At 40.4% G+C, this 15,862-nt stretch overlaps 1 protein-coding gene across 6 annotated transcripts in view; it reads left to right on the forward strand.

Annotated features, from left to right (window-relative positions):
• The window catches only part of PDPK1 (3-phosphoinositide dependent protein kinase 1), a 133,967-nt gene extending 119,025 nt beyond the window's left edge, over positions 1-14,942 (forward strand). For 5 of the 6 annotated variants that reach the window (XM_044979211.1, XM_044979208.1, XM_044979210.1 and 2 more), the window contains 2 exons: positions 1,359-1,417; positions 8,065-14,942. In XM_044979211.1, the coding sequence (XP_044835146.1) occupies positions 1,359-1,403 (45 nt within the window). In that variant the 3' untranslated portion in view covers positions 1,404-1,417; positions 8,065-14,942. The remainder of the gene's footprint in view (positions 1-1,358; positions 1,418-8,064) is intronic. The other variant, XM_044979209.1, reaches the window with a different exon arrangement.
• Positions 14,943-15,862: the final 920 nt, after the last annotated feature.

Genomic DNA, 15,862 nt, shown 5'->3' on the forward strand with positions numbered 1-15,862 from the left:
ACAGTAATAAGTATGTACACTGACTCTTGAATCTTACGTTATGAGATATTTCCCATGAACTGAACTTAGCATGTACCCTGCTTTGTAATTATTTCCTACTTTGGAAGAAACAACTCTCTGAGCATTCTGAAAGGCCATCTGTTTCAGAACACCCCTCAAATGCAACTAACCTCTCTTCCTTGTGTTTGCAAAGTCCATACAGGAACCTTCCCAAAATAAGGCCTACGCTGAATGTACATAGCCCAGGACCTGGACTACATCATGGGGAATTAGTAAGGATAATAGCCTTACCTTAGTCAGGCTTCCAAGGACTGTGGGCATGAGTGATCTGTAAAATATTTAGATTCCTTTCTGAACTGTTTATTCATTTTTTGCCATTTCGCTGCTGATTTGGACTTCTGTTCAAGCTCATTTTGATTCTGGCTTCTGCAGATTCTAATTGTAGTTTACTAAACTCTTCAACTTCTGTTTTAAGTAAAACTTAAAATGGCCCAAGTTCAGTAGAACAATAACAGTCACAACCTGAAGAAGAGCTCTGTGTAAACTCGAAAGCTTATGTCTCTCACCAACAGAAGTAGGTCCATTAAAGATATTACCTCACCCATCTTGTCTCTCTAGTATCCTGGGATGAACATAGCTACATCACCACTGCATAGGCTCAGCCTAAACAGTATACCTACCAGCTTGTGGGGTTTGAGGAAGCAATGCCACTCAGCCATTGCCTTTCTCTGAGTCTTATTATTGATAGCTGGAATGGACGTGTAACGTTTTAATGTAGCTGGGAGGAGTAAACTAACCCCTTTGAGCCAATTACTTAAACTGTTTCAGTGGCATTGATTGGTAAGCAGAGCACTTGTGGGGCAGCTTGTGTTTCTCTGAGCTCTCCATTCCCAAATCCACTTGGTTTCCCTGCCCACTTTCTTGAGGTGCCCTGTTAGTAGGGGGTGACCCAATGTGCCTCCTGATGTCTGCCTCCAAAGCTAAGTTTCCAGGTGTTAAGAGTCCACAGACACATGGAGCCAGTTGCAGATTTCACAAGTTTCAGATACCATATGTAGCATCAGCTGTCTCATTACATAGTGTTCCCTTTCATTGTGTCAAGTGAATGCTGAACTGAATGGAACCATTAGCAGTAATCTGCTGATACCTGGGACAGTGGGGAAAACTAATTTTCCTGCTATTTATAATGCTCCTGCTTTTAAATTGTCCAGTATCTTATTGCCTTATGAAGAATTTGGTTAAAGTAAAATAGCCTCACATACCTCAAGTGTAAGTGGATTGTACTTTGCATTGGCTCTGACTCACTTGCAATCTTTTCTTTTCCCTCCCTTTCTTTACACTTGCTGCATGCCATTCAGAGCGAGGATGAAGAGACGGATTACGATATGAATGACTCAGATTAAGTGTAAATGTCATGGTGAGCATTAGCTGCCCTAGGACTTCACCCACACGCTTTCCTCTGCCCCATCTACCACCTACCCCTCACCAGTACCATCCTCTGGCTAGTCCTAGTGGTGTTTTTGTTCTATAGTCATAGTTGCCTTTATTCCTAGTGTCAGGTGAAAATCACAGTGGTAGAAATGGTAATAGACTTTATAGTATGATCTGTTGCACAGATGGTGATGACATGACAAGACCTGTACTGGTTCTTATGTCTTTTTACATAAGTAACGCTGGCATTATCAGTCCTTTTAAAGCTATTCTGAGAGAGGGGAAATGCTTTATACAGATTCTAGTGGGAAACATTTTTAGACCGAAATGGTTCTGTGTTTTTGTTACATGGCCTATTTTTTCTCTTGTCATACATTTTGAGTATAATGGCAGCTAATAAAATCTTCGGTAAATGTCTGATTTGGCAACTTATTAAGAGTCTTGTCCATCTGAAGTATGCTAGCCAAGGATGGTCCTATTAAAGCACAGTATAGGGAGACTGCAGGTCTGCATTCTTTTCTCCACTCGGCCTCAGTCTCTCTGTATGAATATAGACAAGTCACTTAACTTCTGTGCTCCAGTTTCCACAGGTCTAAAATGGAAAAAACCTCACTGGGGAGAGGCCAAGTCCTAATTTACTGAGTGTAAAGTGCTTAGAGGTACCTAAATGGACAGTGCTATTGAAATTCAAATTATGATGATGATTTACCAAGGAGTAACCTCACAATGCTTGAAGCAGTGCATGGAGAATAATTGTTTTTGTTGACAATCATTTCTATTTTAAGTCTGCTGTTGCTTGCTGCTCATCAGGACTCCAATACTGAAAAGCCCAGATGAAGTCACTGGAATCTGATGATATTCAGCATCTTAGAGGATCATACTCCAAACCCTTTCTTACCTGTACCTTTGGAAAGGCAGCCTTTTTACAACTTACTCCAGTGCTGCTTGCATATGGGTTGGAAAAGATAAATTTATCGTTCGGTAATAAAATGTCTGAAAAGCATGCATGGGGAAGGTTGCCTACTTGTGCAAAATCTAAGCTTTCATTTTTTTTTAAATTAAATGATTTGTCCTTATGGTCAGTAAGAAACTTCCATATATCACATGAGTATAAACTCAGGGACTCTACAAGCAGGCAGCTCAGAGTTTCCCTACGTGGCACAGTGAATAGTGACCAGCATCTGTCAGTTCTTACTCCTGTTCAGAATCCTGTGGGCAGCAATGAAAATAAGAACCAAATATATTTTACTTCCCTGCCATGGTTAGGGATAGGAGGCATTCAAATGTATCGGCAGCTACTAGCCAGAGGCTAGTATGAAAATTAAACCAATGAGCAGAGTCCAGGGATAGCACCCTTATCCCAACACCTTCCTCTAGCCAAACAGATTGGCATGGGAGAAGCAGTTGCTTTCTCACCAGGTTGTTGCTCTGGACATTTCCCCCTCTACCCCCTGCCCCTTATCTCATATAGGTCTGTGGAATTAACTCTCTGGGTAATGGCCACCTTGTAAAATGTCCATAGCTTTTTGTGAGGGGGTGGGAGGGCAAATGAATGACCATAGGGAAAGAGTGGGAGGTTGATGGGATAAGCTAGGAAAGAGAAGTACAGTGTGTGCACATAAAATATGAGAGACACACCGGCTAAAACCCCTCCAACGCATCATCAGGGATCTACAACCCCTCCTGGACAATGACCCCACACTTTCACAGGCCTTGGGTGGCAGGCCAGTCCTCGCCCACAGACAACCTGCCAACCTGAAGCATATTCTCACCAGTAACTGCACACCACACCATAGTAACTCTAACTCAGGAACCAATCCATGCAACAAACCTCGATGCCAACTCTGCCCACATATCTACACCAGCGACACCATCACAGGACTTAACCAGATCAGCCACACCATCACCGGTTCATTCACCTGCACGTCCACCAATGTAATATACGCCATCATATGCCAGCAATGCCCCTCTGCTATGTACATCGGCCAAACTGGACAGTCTCTACGGAAAAGGATAAATGGACACAAATCAGATATTAGGAATGGCAGTATACAAAAACCTGCAGGAGAACACTTCAACCTCCCTGGCCACACAAAAGCAGATCTTAAGGTGGCCATCCTGCAGCAAAAAAAATTCAGGACCAGACTTCAAAGAGAAACTGCTGAGCTTCAGTTCATCTGCAAATTTGATATCATCAGCTCAGGATTAAACAAAGACTGTGAATGGCTTGCCAACTACAGAACCAGTTTCTCCTCTCTTGGTTTTCACACCTCAGCTGCTAGAAGAGGGCCTCATCCTCCCTGATTGAACTAACCTCGTTATCTCTAGCTTGCTTCTTGCTTGCATATATATACCTGCCCCTGGAAATTTCCACTACTTGCATCCGACGAAGTGGGTATTCACCCACGAAAGTTCATGCTCCAAAACATCTGTTAGTCTATAAGGTGCCACAGGATTCTGTGCTGCTTTTACGTATTTGTGGGGTATATGGAAGAAAAGAAACCAAAATGTACAGGGCAGGAGGTAGAGCTCACAGTGAAGAGAAAGAGAGGTTAAGAGATGGAGAATGAGGGAAGGTATAGAGGAAACACTTTGAAGATAGCTTGAGAAACATGACCATGATCTGTTACAGGAAAGAGAAAGTGAAGTGAAGCCATGTAGGAAAATCCCTAACCAAAAGCAAGGAAAGGGTGAGGGAGTATGCGTGTGCTGTTGATTGTGATCTGCTTTACACAGAATTAAATGTTGTGCTAAAGTTACAAGTGACATGCAACTCACTCCTATTATCTCCCTGTGGCACATCATAATAGCTTAGTTTCTTGTGGGATGTAATACATACATCTGGGTTTGGGTTTAGTGTGCAGGAGCTCGGTGCTGTCAGTGGTCTGACTAGATCATCCGGTGCTCCCTTCCTTGCCTGAACTCTAGGACTCTACAGGTGCAAGCTAAACCGAGATGAGCCATGTTGAATCTCATACGAGTCTGCATATGCAGGTTTAACTAAATGTGTGATGTTAAACTCAATTAGTTAATCAGTTCAGCACCACATCTTTAGGTGGATTGACTGTGTGTCATCTAACCCACTGGGGTTCATCAGATAACTTATTCAACTGATCGTTTTCTTTGTGGTATTCAGTCATGGTGGTCACATTCTGCTTGGTGATTATCATTGGTGGAATGTATTGAATAACATAGCCAATGTCTTTTTCCTGCCAGTTGACCAGCCCTAGTAGTAAGATGCATGCTTTTAAAATTTGATAGTTAACTTGATTGTATTCTGTTCAGAGTAAGGAGTGCCCTCTTCTGTGTTTTGGAAAACACCATACACGGGTGCTGTTGCAATATATATAATAAATGTTGATTGATAATATTGCAGTTATAGTACTTAACTGTTCCTCTAACTTTAAGTTGCAGCAGGCATACTAGCACATGTATTTTTCACCATGGCAAATCCCTTTACTAGCAGTTGTCAAGTAAATTTTCAAGGCCTGACTTTTACTCACTGAATACACTTGTGTTTGCCATGCAGTTTCTTATAGAATGCTTTTAATTAACTAGAAGCACAGGTGGTAAATTTTCTTAACGCTGAAATATGTAGCATTTGTTTTCAATACATACTTTGAAACTTTTCATACTCCATCTAGAAAACCTTTCATGGGAACTTCATAGTAATACTAGCTGTGATCTCATCTGCTATCAAACCTAAGCAGGAACAGTATACAGCGTGAATAGGAATCTTCCAACCACAAAGTAAAATCCAGGTGCTGCAGGAAGTATTGTTGGTGAGTCAATAGATGGCACTTTTCCCTCCAAGGGTATGTCAGTGTAGGCTGGTGTGGGCTTGGGCTAAGGGGCTGTTTAATTGCGATGTAGACATTCAGGCACCTCGCAGAGTCCTAGAGCCCGGGCTACAGCCCAAACAGCTACATCACAATTAAACAGCCCCTTAGCCTGAGTCAGCTGGCACAAGCCAGATATTGGCTTTTAATTGCAGCGTAGACAGACCCTAAATCATTCCTTAACCAAGATCTCCACTGTAGTGCTAGAGAGCACTCTGCCTCTGAAGTTACCTTTTTTAGGAGAAATCATACAACTGAGGGGTCTCAGTAATTGTAGTCCTTGAAGATCCCAAAGTATTATATACATCAGGAAAGACTATATCCTAATTGGCTGTAATTGATGTGAAAGGCTTATCCATTGTTGGCTGGTTTTGAAACTAGAAAAGTTAATTACTTGCAATATGAAATTCATCTAAGTTTAAACGTCAAGTTTTTTGGTATATTCATTAGTACGGCGCTTCTGTGCCCTATTAAGCAGCTGCCATGTTCTACCCTGCAAGTATGGAGGGTGTTTGTATATGTATTGTAAAGGCCTGTGAAATTCTTTAGGAGGGAAGTATCAGTGAGTATCAGTGTAAGATGTTCATGGTTTAAACATTCTATTCCATTGCAAGTACCAGAGAAGGAACTTCTGTATCACACCAGTGGCTGCCTCTGCCGGGGAATGTGCCATGTCTGTCATATACCTTCTCCTCATGATTGGATCAGAAAGTCTTTTCAGCCCCATGAAGGCAGCCACAGGCCAAAAGAGCAAAGTGTCAGGTAGTGCTAATTTCACTGACTAGCAAACAGTGCTCTGTACTTGTCGCTGGCACATTTAAAGCTTTGCTTAGTTTATTGTCTGACTACTATCAAGACTTCCTCCTTAGTTTATTTGTAGGCTTCCCTGTGGTGCTAATCACCATCATAACTGAGCTCATCATTACTAATCACCTATTATATGAAAAAACTGAGGCTAGTAACCTCAGACGCTAATCTAAGGTGCTTGGATACCATCATACAAGAATTTAGAGCCCATACTATGGGGTTGAGGTGAAGAGGGTGGCAACAGGAAAGCCAAAACCACCACAGGGAGCAGAGGAAAAGTGGTGAGCAGATGCCAAGAAAAGACCGTGGATACTTCAGAGGCAAATACTTTAAAATATTTTCTGAAGAGAATTGAGTTTAAGTACCAATTTTCAGAATGTGATTTCTGCAGTGAATACTGTAGCAAATGGGCTTTTCTTGGCAAAATGAGTACATCCCTTTTTGGCTCTTCTAACTCTTCACTGCAGGAGAGTAGAATCCTTCAAACAGGATTTCTGTCTTTTGAGATGCGTTCTACAAAATGGTAGGGAGTTGTTACGCATTTAGGGTTCATGTGCACAAGCTTGGGCCACTTATCTGGATTGTAGGCTGGTTATATAATGGTGTCCTAAGGGCAGAGGAGGTCTCCAATTCAGTGTAATCTCCTCTGACAAACATCAGGTCACTCAATTGCAATGGGATGGGGCACATGAATCCTGTGAAAGTGTGATTCTGAATATCTCTGTCCACTGAATTAAACTCACTTCCTTATAAAATTTAACCAATATGCTTCAAAAAACACCGTATCTCCTAATTGTCTGTCTTCTGTTTCACAAAGCATAACAGTATTGGGCAGGATAATACGTGTAAAAGTGAACTCCACAAAGTGGCCCATCCCACCAAAAGAAAGGTTTGCATATGGACTGTGACTCTTCACAGATGCAAGAGAAATTATGCAAGCCAATATATTGCATGAAAATCTATTAAATACTATTGATCAAACATGAAGATATATCTAAAACATTAACTTAATACATCAAGCTAATAGCTTTCACGTAGTAGCGTACAAATAGTCCCATGGGCAGGGCTTTATTCTATAATATTGCAACTTTTTTAATGGAAGGGGCCCCCAAAATTGCTTTGCCCCAGGCCCCCTGAATCCTCTGGGCAGCCCTGCCCATGGGGTCAAGAATCTGGCTGTTTGTATTTACCATATAACCAACACTGAGGAGGACTGCTTTAAGAGGTCAGGGCAGATACTGTAGGGTTAATGGATCAGCCTACTCTGTATAGGAGTTGATCTAGCCCATACAAGCTTTTATACTCCTGACCTTCAAACACCGCTTGTTTTTTCACACTATAATCGTGTCCCTGCCAAGGTTTCCTTGGCACGTCTTGTGCTACTTATGCACATTTCGTTGCTACTCTAAGTGACACAGGTCATATGTAAAACAAGGGAGAGCACAGGAGATGTTACTAAAGCAAGTACAATTTAAAAAATCCCAAGTTTGAAAAAGGCAATTCTCCATTTTCCCTGGTAACGCACAAACTAGGCAGCCTTGCTGCTAGGATCAGAGAAACTGGCCTAACCTATACACCTACTATCCCTGCAGCTCCCTCTTTAACTTCTTGTGACTTTTAGGAACTCTGTGTTTGGTCTGTGTGCTGTGAACTTTATTGATGACCAATTGCACTCATTTGTCTGATTGAGCTCTACTCTTACTGCCCCCTTACAATATTAAATAGTCTCTTTCCTCTTATTAGTGTGACTCAAATACACTAATGGTGAGCTATTGTACAGGTGTGTTAATGAAATGTAGTAAGTGATGTATAGCCTGTTCTCTGTTTTTCTATATTAAGGCATCAGCTTCAGGAAAGTCCTTAAGCCAGCCCTTTGGGCTTTATCACCTGATTGAAATACGGTGATTTCTTTTACTCTCTGCCCCCCCGGCTTTAGGTCTGCTATTGGGAAATTTTCATGTGTGTAATTTTTAACTGTCTCTTTCAGATTTTGCAAGAGCGAGGTTCCAGGATGTGAAGACCATATTGAACACAGAAGAATATTTCTTTTATTCCAAGATGCAGTGAATTATCACATTGAAGAGGCTTGGCTGTGAGAGGAAGAAATCTGCTTTAGATAATTTTCTATTGATCTGGATTGAACCATTTATGCCTATAAGCTGGTATAGACTGAATTTGCTGGCTGAAAACATCGCAAGATTATTGAATGGGAAGAGATGATGTGAGAGAGGTGTTAATCTTGGTTCTAGTGCATGGTTGTACTCTCTCATGGGCTGAATTATATTGGTCACATAAAAAGAAACAATCATGCACTCATATTTTCCTCTGAGACATGTAGCACTTACATCTGGTGCTGGGTGATCCAGTGTTGATCAGTTTGAAATGATTTGGGTATTAATAATTGCAAACAGTTAAAGGACACTGTATTTGGTGCTACATATATATTACAGCCCATAAATGCAAATATTTGGGCCTACATAGTTGGTTTTGGAATCAATGACAACCCCGGTTTACTATCTTATACTGCACATTCCTTATGGCTCAGTGACACATTTTCTATTAGGTAAGAATGGAGTAGAAGATCAAGTGAAACTACCTTGTAAAAAGTTACACCCCAGACAAAAGATTCCCATAAAGAATAGGTGTAAAATACTGACTGGGTTGATGGCTTATTTTAATAGCCAAAGGGAATACTAAACTTGGAGAAAATGTCTTTTGTCTGAGTCATCTCTGATGTTTCTGCTGTCAAAATAACTTCCTCCTGCAAAAGTTAAGCTCCAGTCTTAGCCAAATGTTTGAAAGGAAAATCAAAATTTCTTAAATTATTGTCACAACTGAACATTTTGTCTCTTTTGAAATGTTTGTTGCTAACCAAATGTTGTACATTTTAGAAATGCCTACAAGTGTCAAGCTCCTCTTGGATTTTGTTGGGTATTTTAAGAGCTGGAGTTTGTGTAGCTACATGGCTGACTGTAGCTACAGTGTTAGATTCTGATCTCGGTGAATGGGTTTAAAGTTACCCTAAGAGCAAACATAAGTTCACCCAATTAAAAATCTGAATTAATTGCTTTGAATTTTCAGGATGTTTACAGTCCATCTCTCTACATTGTTTCAACTATGCAGTTCTTTATGATGTTTCTAAGAATGCTGCCTGAAAACTTTTTCACACAGCTGCATTAGGACAGGCCTGTGGTAAATGTTAACACACAAGACTGGAGCTTTTTAGTGCATTGTGTTTTAAACAAAACCAGTAGCATGACTCTTTGAAACAGATTTAACTAAATTGATTGTAAAAAAGTAAAACTCTCGATTCTTGAAGCTTCATTGGCTTGCGTAGCTCTAGGTGGAGCAGTGGATGGGAGTTTAAACTGGATTGTCCAAGACGGTCTGGAATTCTAAAAGCATTTTAAACTGTTTCATTAAATAACTTCAGAATTTTTACATATACCATATCCTCTACCAGTAAAATGTGTAATCCTCCACGTGAAAACCAGTTTCTCAAGTGTCTTGGGTCTACCTAGATTTTTTAAGACTTATTGTACATTGATAAGTTTGGCATAAACAATTTGTAAAACCATTTCTAGAAAGCAGGTTATGCAGTGGGCTAAATGTTTTGTCATGCATCTAATGCTTGAGAGAGTTTGTAAAGCATTTTGCCACTTGGATGCAGTCTGCACAGGAAGCTGCTGGCCCCTCCACAATACCACATTAATGTGTTTTGTCTTTTTTTAAGATGTTAGGACCTAACTGAATTTACTAAAATGTAATTATTCTGTAGGGGGAAATGTTTATACTTTTATACTTTTTTTTTATAGGCATCCATGTTTTATCAGCCTCAAGTTAATGCCTAAATTTCCCCTAAATAGTAACAGATAATCTTGTGTATCTAAAGATAAGCATAGCGGTTGTTTTTCTTAAAATGCATACTAAAGCATTTCCTTTGCTGGAAAAGTCACTGTGTTTAAGCAGCTTGACACAACCCATGTTCTTCAGGTTCCATGGCTCATGGAATTGTGGCCTTTAAAGCTTCCTATTTTCTGCTGGGCTCTACAGAGTAAATTCAGCATTGGATTAAATGGCTTTTAATGCCTTATAATAATTAAAAGTATATATTGATATCATTCCAATATCTGCATTTTTCTCTGTTGTCTTCTGTTAAACAAAAGAAGGCAGAAGATTTGATTTTCATAAACTACCTGAGATCCTTAAGGATTGCAGAAGCAAAACATGAGTAAGAAACTGAGAAAATTGAAACAACTTGGAGGATATATATGAAAAGGGACCACTTTTAGAGAGTGGCATTTTCGCTGGAATACTTTATGGTATAATTTTTTTTTTATTTTTTTTTTTGTGTGATTATCTGCACCCTGGTTTACATTGTCCCTTGTAGTAGCAAAAATTATTTTGGGGAAGAGTTTGAATCATTAACATTTTGCACTTTCTCTGATACCTCACAGAGCTATTGTCTCTCACTTCAGCAAAAAAATAATAAATTATTAGGCAAATATCTGGTAAATAATTTTGCAAGCTGCTGTAGCAGACCTTGTCAACTAATCTTCTGTTCTTGCTCTTACCCTTATTAATTTCATATTTCTCGAACATCTGAGACAGTCACTTAGGTGCATGTACAGTAGAACCTCAGAGTTAAGAAAACATTGGGAATGGAGGTTGTTCATAACTGAAATGTACATAACTCTGAACAAAACATAATGGTTCTTTCAAAAGTTTACAACTGAACATTGACTTAATACAGCTTTGAAACTTTATTATGCAGATGGAAAATGCTACTTTTATCCATCTTAATTTAAATGAAACAAGCACAAGGACAGTATCTTTACCTATCAAATCTTTTTTTAAACCTTCCCTTTATAATAGTTTACATTTAACACAGTAATGTACTGTCTTGTTTTGCTTTGTTTTTTGTCTCTGCTGATACCTGATTGAGGCAAATGAGGAGTGTGGTTGACTGGTCAGTTTGTAACTCTGAGGTTCTACTGTACTATCAGATTCTTTTCCTAAAGCCCCAGGAGTTTCCCTTTACTAAAATCTGGTTTCTTTTTGTATTGAAATCTGGTAACTTAGAATAAGGTTAGCTACACTAGCAAGAGGTAGACAGGACGGTCAGGTCAGACTCTTTGTAAGCTGCTTTATCAATAGATGAAACAGTATTACAGCCCTCGATTTTAAATCATGAGCATGGGTAGGTTATAGCCGAAGAATGAGGGTACCCTAGATCAAAGCAGACAAACAATTAAAGTGGCTTTTCATACAAGGGGCAATTTATCTTTCTTGAGTCAGTTATTACTGTTTTATGGAAGGCCCAATTTCCTGACCTAACAGGTGTACAAACATTCTCCATCTAAGTGTATCAATCATTTGGAGCTATATACACGGACCCAAGGGATGACTTAAGTAGAGAATTAGACTGATTTTCACTGGGATTCTTTAAACCGTTTTAAATGAGACCCAGAAGTTTTACAAACCTTTTAAAAACACAGTAAGTTTAAATTTGTAAAATTTAAGTATTACCACAGAAACCACTGTAGACTTAAATCAGGAAAAAAGTGAAACTATTGGTATTGGATTTTGTAATGACCAATTTCTGGCCTCAGGGGAAATAATTGTAAAGCAAACACTTTTGGCTGTTTTTCAAACAATACTTCAATCCAAGTTTAATTGTAGTCCCATGAACCATTTTAACCAATTGAAATTGATTGTACTTAAAGCCTAAATTGCTGCTCCTCTGTTAAACCTGGGAGCCATTATGGAATTTTTCTCAATCCTTGGTGAGTCTGTATCAAACATAGTCCACTTACAAGTAAGAAGAAGACCTTTGTCTGCTCCTCCTGCAAATTCACCCTGAGCTCTGAGAGCCAGCGGATCTCTTTCCATCTTTCATTTCAGCACCAATTAAAGGTTCTGGTGGATGACTTAAGCTGCAGTTGCATCTGTGCTACTCCATTGTTTTCAAATTCTTCCCTGAATGACACTTACGCTGTACCTTTCCAAGCAGTGGGTTTGCACAGGTGTAACATTTAAAATTACTAAACAAGCCCTTTGATGAATGTCAAATATAATCCAGCCCCTTCTGTAGCTGTGTTGGTTTTGCATGGCTAAAAGTAAAAAAAAAAAAAAAAAAGATTTATTTTGACACTAAAGTTGACAGACCTAACTCTGATCACACCTAAAGAGCAGGTCTGTTGAGTAATATGGCGGTGTTTTCACATAGCCAGTTTTGAGACAGAGCTGCACTTCAAGCTGCAGAGCTTCTTGTTTCGGGGGTGGGGGAGGAAACAGGTGGTGTTTGTGCAGGGAAGCACTGTAGGAATCTACTCCAGCTAATGAATGCTCTCAGGTTCGTTGGGAACCTCTGCTATATTCTAGCCTGCAATGAGTTTGAGGTGCAAGGACAGCAACAGCATGTTCTGTCTGAAGCTAACAGTCCAGAACCTGGGTGGTACACTTTAATCCAATCAGTCTGGTGTTTGGGGGAACAGCTTCCTGAGGAGTGCGGGAGAATGTTAGGAAGGGTCTTCGCGTGGCAACGCTTTAACGTGGCTGTGTATTTGCAGCACCAGTGCTGGGAGAGAGCTCTAAAAAAAGTCACTCCCAAGAGGGAAGTAACTCCCAGCGCTGGTGCACTGTCTGTACTGCCACTTTACAGCGCTGAAAGTTGTAGCACTCAGGGAGGGGTTTTTTCACACCCGAGTGAGAAAGTTGCAGCGCTGTAAAGTGGCAGTGTAGACAAGGCTTAAGAAATGGGCCTTTTCCTCCAAGTAGAAACCTAACAAAAGAGCCAGCAGTTTGGGTGGCATTCAGGGAGGGTGGGGTGGAGAATCTCTTTGAATTTCATTTGCACCTATTTGATTTACTCCCTCCATATCATAAACCTTCCCCTTCCCAGGAGATGTGAATGCAGCTCTTTCAAATTACTGCTGTTCTTCAGTCAGCCCTTGCATCTGGGGTCTTAGGAAAGAGAGTTTCTTTTCTTCAGCAGCATCCTTGTTGGCTCAGAAGCCCGGGACTAGAACTGCTGATGGCCAGCAGCTCAAAACATCCCATTGCTAACAGAAAGCAATTTTGAAATATGTAAGTCCTGAAGTTGCTCCCTGTTTGTTTTTGTACATTTTATATTGCATCTGTTTCCTGCTTTAGGGACCATCTCAGGATCCCAGTTAGACCTGTGTATGTAAAATAGGTGACTCAGGAACAGAGAGAATCCCATCAGTATTCAATTAAATGTTCAGGAGACTCTCCAAACTCCCTTGGAAGGTAACTGGTAGTATCGTAAAAAAAAAACAAGGAGTCCTTGTGGCACGTTAGAGACTGCGAAAGGCAACTGTCTTTAAAGGCTTATTGCCAAATAGATGCTTTAAAGGGCTAAATCTTCCACACTTTATTGTTCAGTTTGCCTAAGGTAACTATCACAGACAGAAGGAATTCTCAGCGCTTTGAATTCAGACATGCTAAGGGCTAATACACCTCCCAGGGCTAATTTGAAGTTCCAGTTAAATGTGCATAAATATTTTTAAAGACCAGCTATTGCATTTTTCTAACATCTTACAAACTCTGAACATCCATATTACAAATATTATGAGCCAATCACAAATAGCAGCTCTCTAATTTTTGTTACACTCCAGCCTCCATCTTGGTAGGACTGCAAGTGCAGAAGACAGCACAATCAGCTGTCACTCTCTTGTGTAAATATTGAAACTTAACAGCTTCTGTTAATAAAACTGGGAATAAGGAGACTTTGGGAAGGTTCTCCTTGCTCAGGAAATAGTCATTGGTTATTCCATTGCAGTTTAGCTTCCCTTTACTTTAGCCAAGTCTAACAAGGAATACAGTCTTGTAAAACTCAGTAACGCTATTGCAAATGTAGCTGTCAATGAATATTCGAAGGGCTCTTATTAGGATATTAATGATAGTTACATTGACTGCCATGGAGAGAGAGAAATCTACATTATAGCGTAGAAAGCTACCTTATTACTTCTGGGTGATTTCACGCTTTTACTGTAACACTTGTGTAGACAGTGCTCTCCCTCAGAAGTTAAAGGACTGAAGGCTGAGCTTAAATTTTGACCCACCTTAACAATGGTCCCATCTCCAAGGCTTGGCTTTCTGGAATCTAGTGGCTGATGTATTTGTGTGCCTGGCTCATGCTCCATTTGCAGATTTTCCCCCCCCTAAAGCTTGTGCGCACTTAACCTAAAGTACACTTGGCCCACGTGTGTTTGCCAGGAAAGAGCAAGTGCCTATGCACTATAGGCCAAATAGTGCCAACCTGACTACTAGGAACTGAATCAAGATCACAGAACCATTTTCTTTATATCACTGAACAGATATCAGAGGGCAACTACTTTCAGCCACTGCTGACTTGAGCCCGATTTGAACCTGGGTTTGAACATCTTCATTTCCAATGGGCTGTCCAGGTCTCCTTTACCCAATTCACCAGTTTTATTGGTGGTCTGACAGTAAGTTGTGCATCAGCTGTTTGTGTTAGGGCCCAGGAGGACATACTTGCAATGTTTTATTTCCTGGATAGTGGATTAGCAATAACAGTTTCCTTTTGTGCCAGTTCATTATCTCTGAAGTGTTCTTATTGCAGCAAAGTTTGAATTCTGATATGGCTTTAATGCTTTTGCATGAGCCAAGATGATTAGCATAGAAATTGACATGGAGCTGAATCCAGAAAGTTCCCTGGATAAACCTCTAGTAGGGCTTCCCAACTTGTTTTAAGGTAGATGCCGTTACCCATCATTTTTAGAACAAATATACAACTAAAACGTGTATGGGTATTTTTAACCTCGTTTTCGTAACACTATTGTAAAATGCATGAAATAAACCTGGTTTTCCCTTTTAAGATATTGTCTGATGTTTGAAATCTTTTTCCCAAACTCCTGTGACTGCTGGTATATCATAGCTGGTAACCCCAGAGTTTATACTACTGACACAGTTTTCTATGGTTTCTACACTGCCATGAAAAATTTTGGTCACTAAAGGCTATCAATACCCTTTCAGTAGCCATTGGGGACATAAGAAACTTGTTTTATTCACTGTCAGGTTAAAAAAACTTTTGCTGCTAACTACTATAGTGGGTATAATCTTCTCCTGTAATGCATGTACTGTTGGAAAACGTATATCAAGACGTGGGGTGGAAGGGAGGGTGAACACAGTCCAAGATCCAAAAAGGGACGGAGCTCTTGCACCAAAGCATTTCACTGCCTAACTTTTAGGTGCTTAGAAAATCCCAGGAACAACCCTGCGATCCACAAAGCTTAGTTAGGTGCCCTATGCGCCTATACAATGAATGGGGAGAGATAAGCACCTTATACTGTAATCCACGAAGCCAGCCTATTTTAGGAACCACCTGAAATAGCCAATGGAAGAGACTGACGAGGGGTGTGTGCAGAACCCTATCCCTGCAGATAAGTGCCTAAATACAGGTTGCAGGGAGGGGCCTAGCTCTGTTTTGCAATCCTCAAATGGGAACCAGACCTCTGATGTCAGGCAGCTTAAGCACCTAAGTAGTTTCTTGTGGGAATTATTAGGTTCCTTCCTTGCTCGGAGGAGGAAGTGCTGCTGTCACTGTCACCCTTCTAACCTTTAGCCCTGGTCTACACTACGAGTTTAGGTCGAATTTAGCAGGATTTTTACATGGATTTAACCCTGCACCTGTCCATATGATGAAGCCGTTTTCTGGACTTAAAGGGCTCTTAAAATCTATTTCTGTACTCCTCCCCTGACAAAGGGATTAGCGCTGGAAATCGACATCACTGCGTCGA

This window comes from Mauremys mutica, chromosome 11, assembly GCF_020497125.1.
Source record: "Mauremys mutica isolate MM-2020 ecotype Southern chromosome 11, ASM2049712v1, whole genome shotgun sequence".
NCBI classification, from domain to species: Eukaryota; Metazoa; Chordata; order Testudines; family Geoemydidae; genus Mauremys; species Mauremys mutica.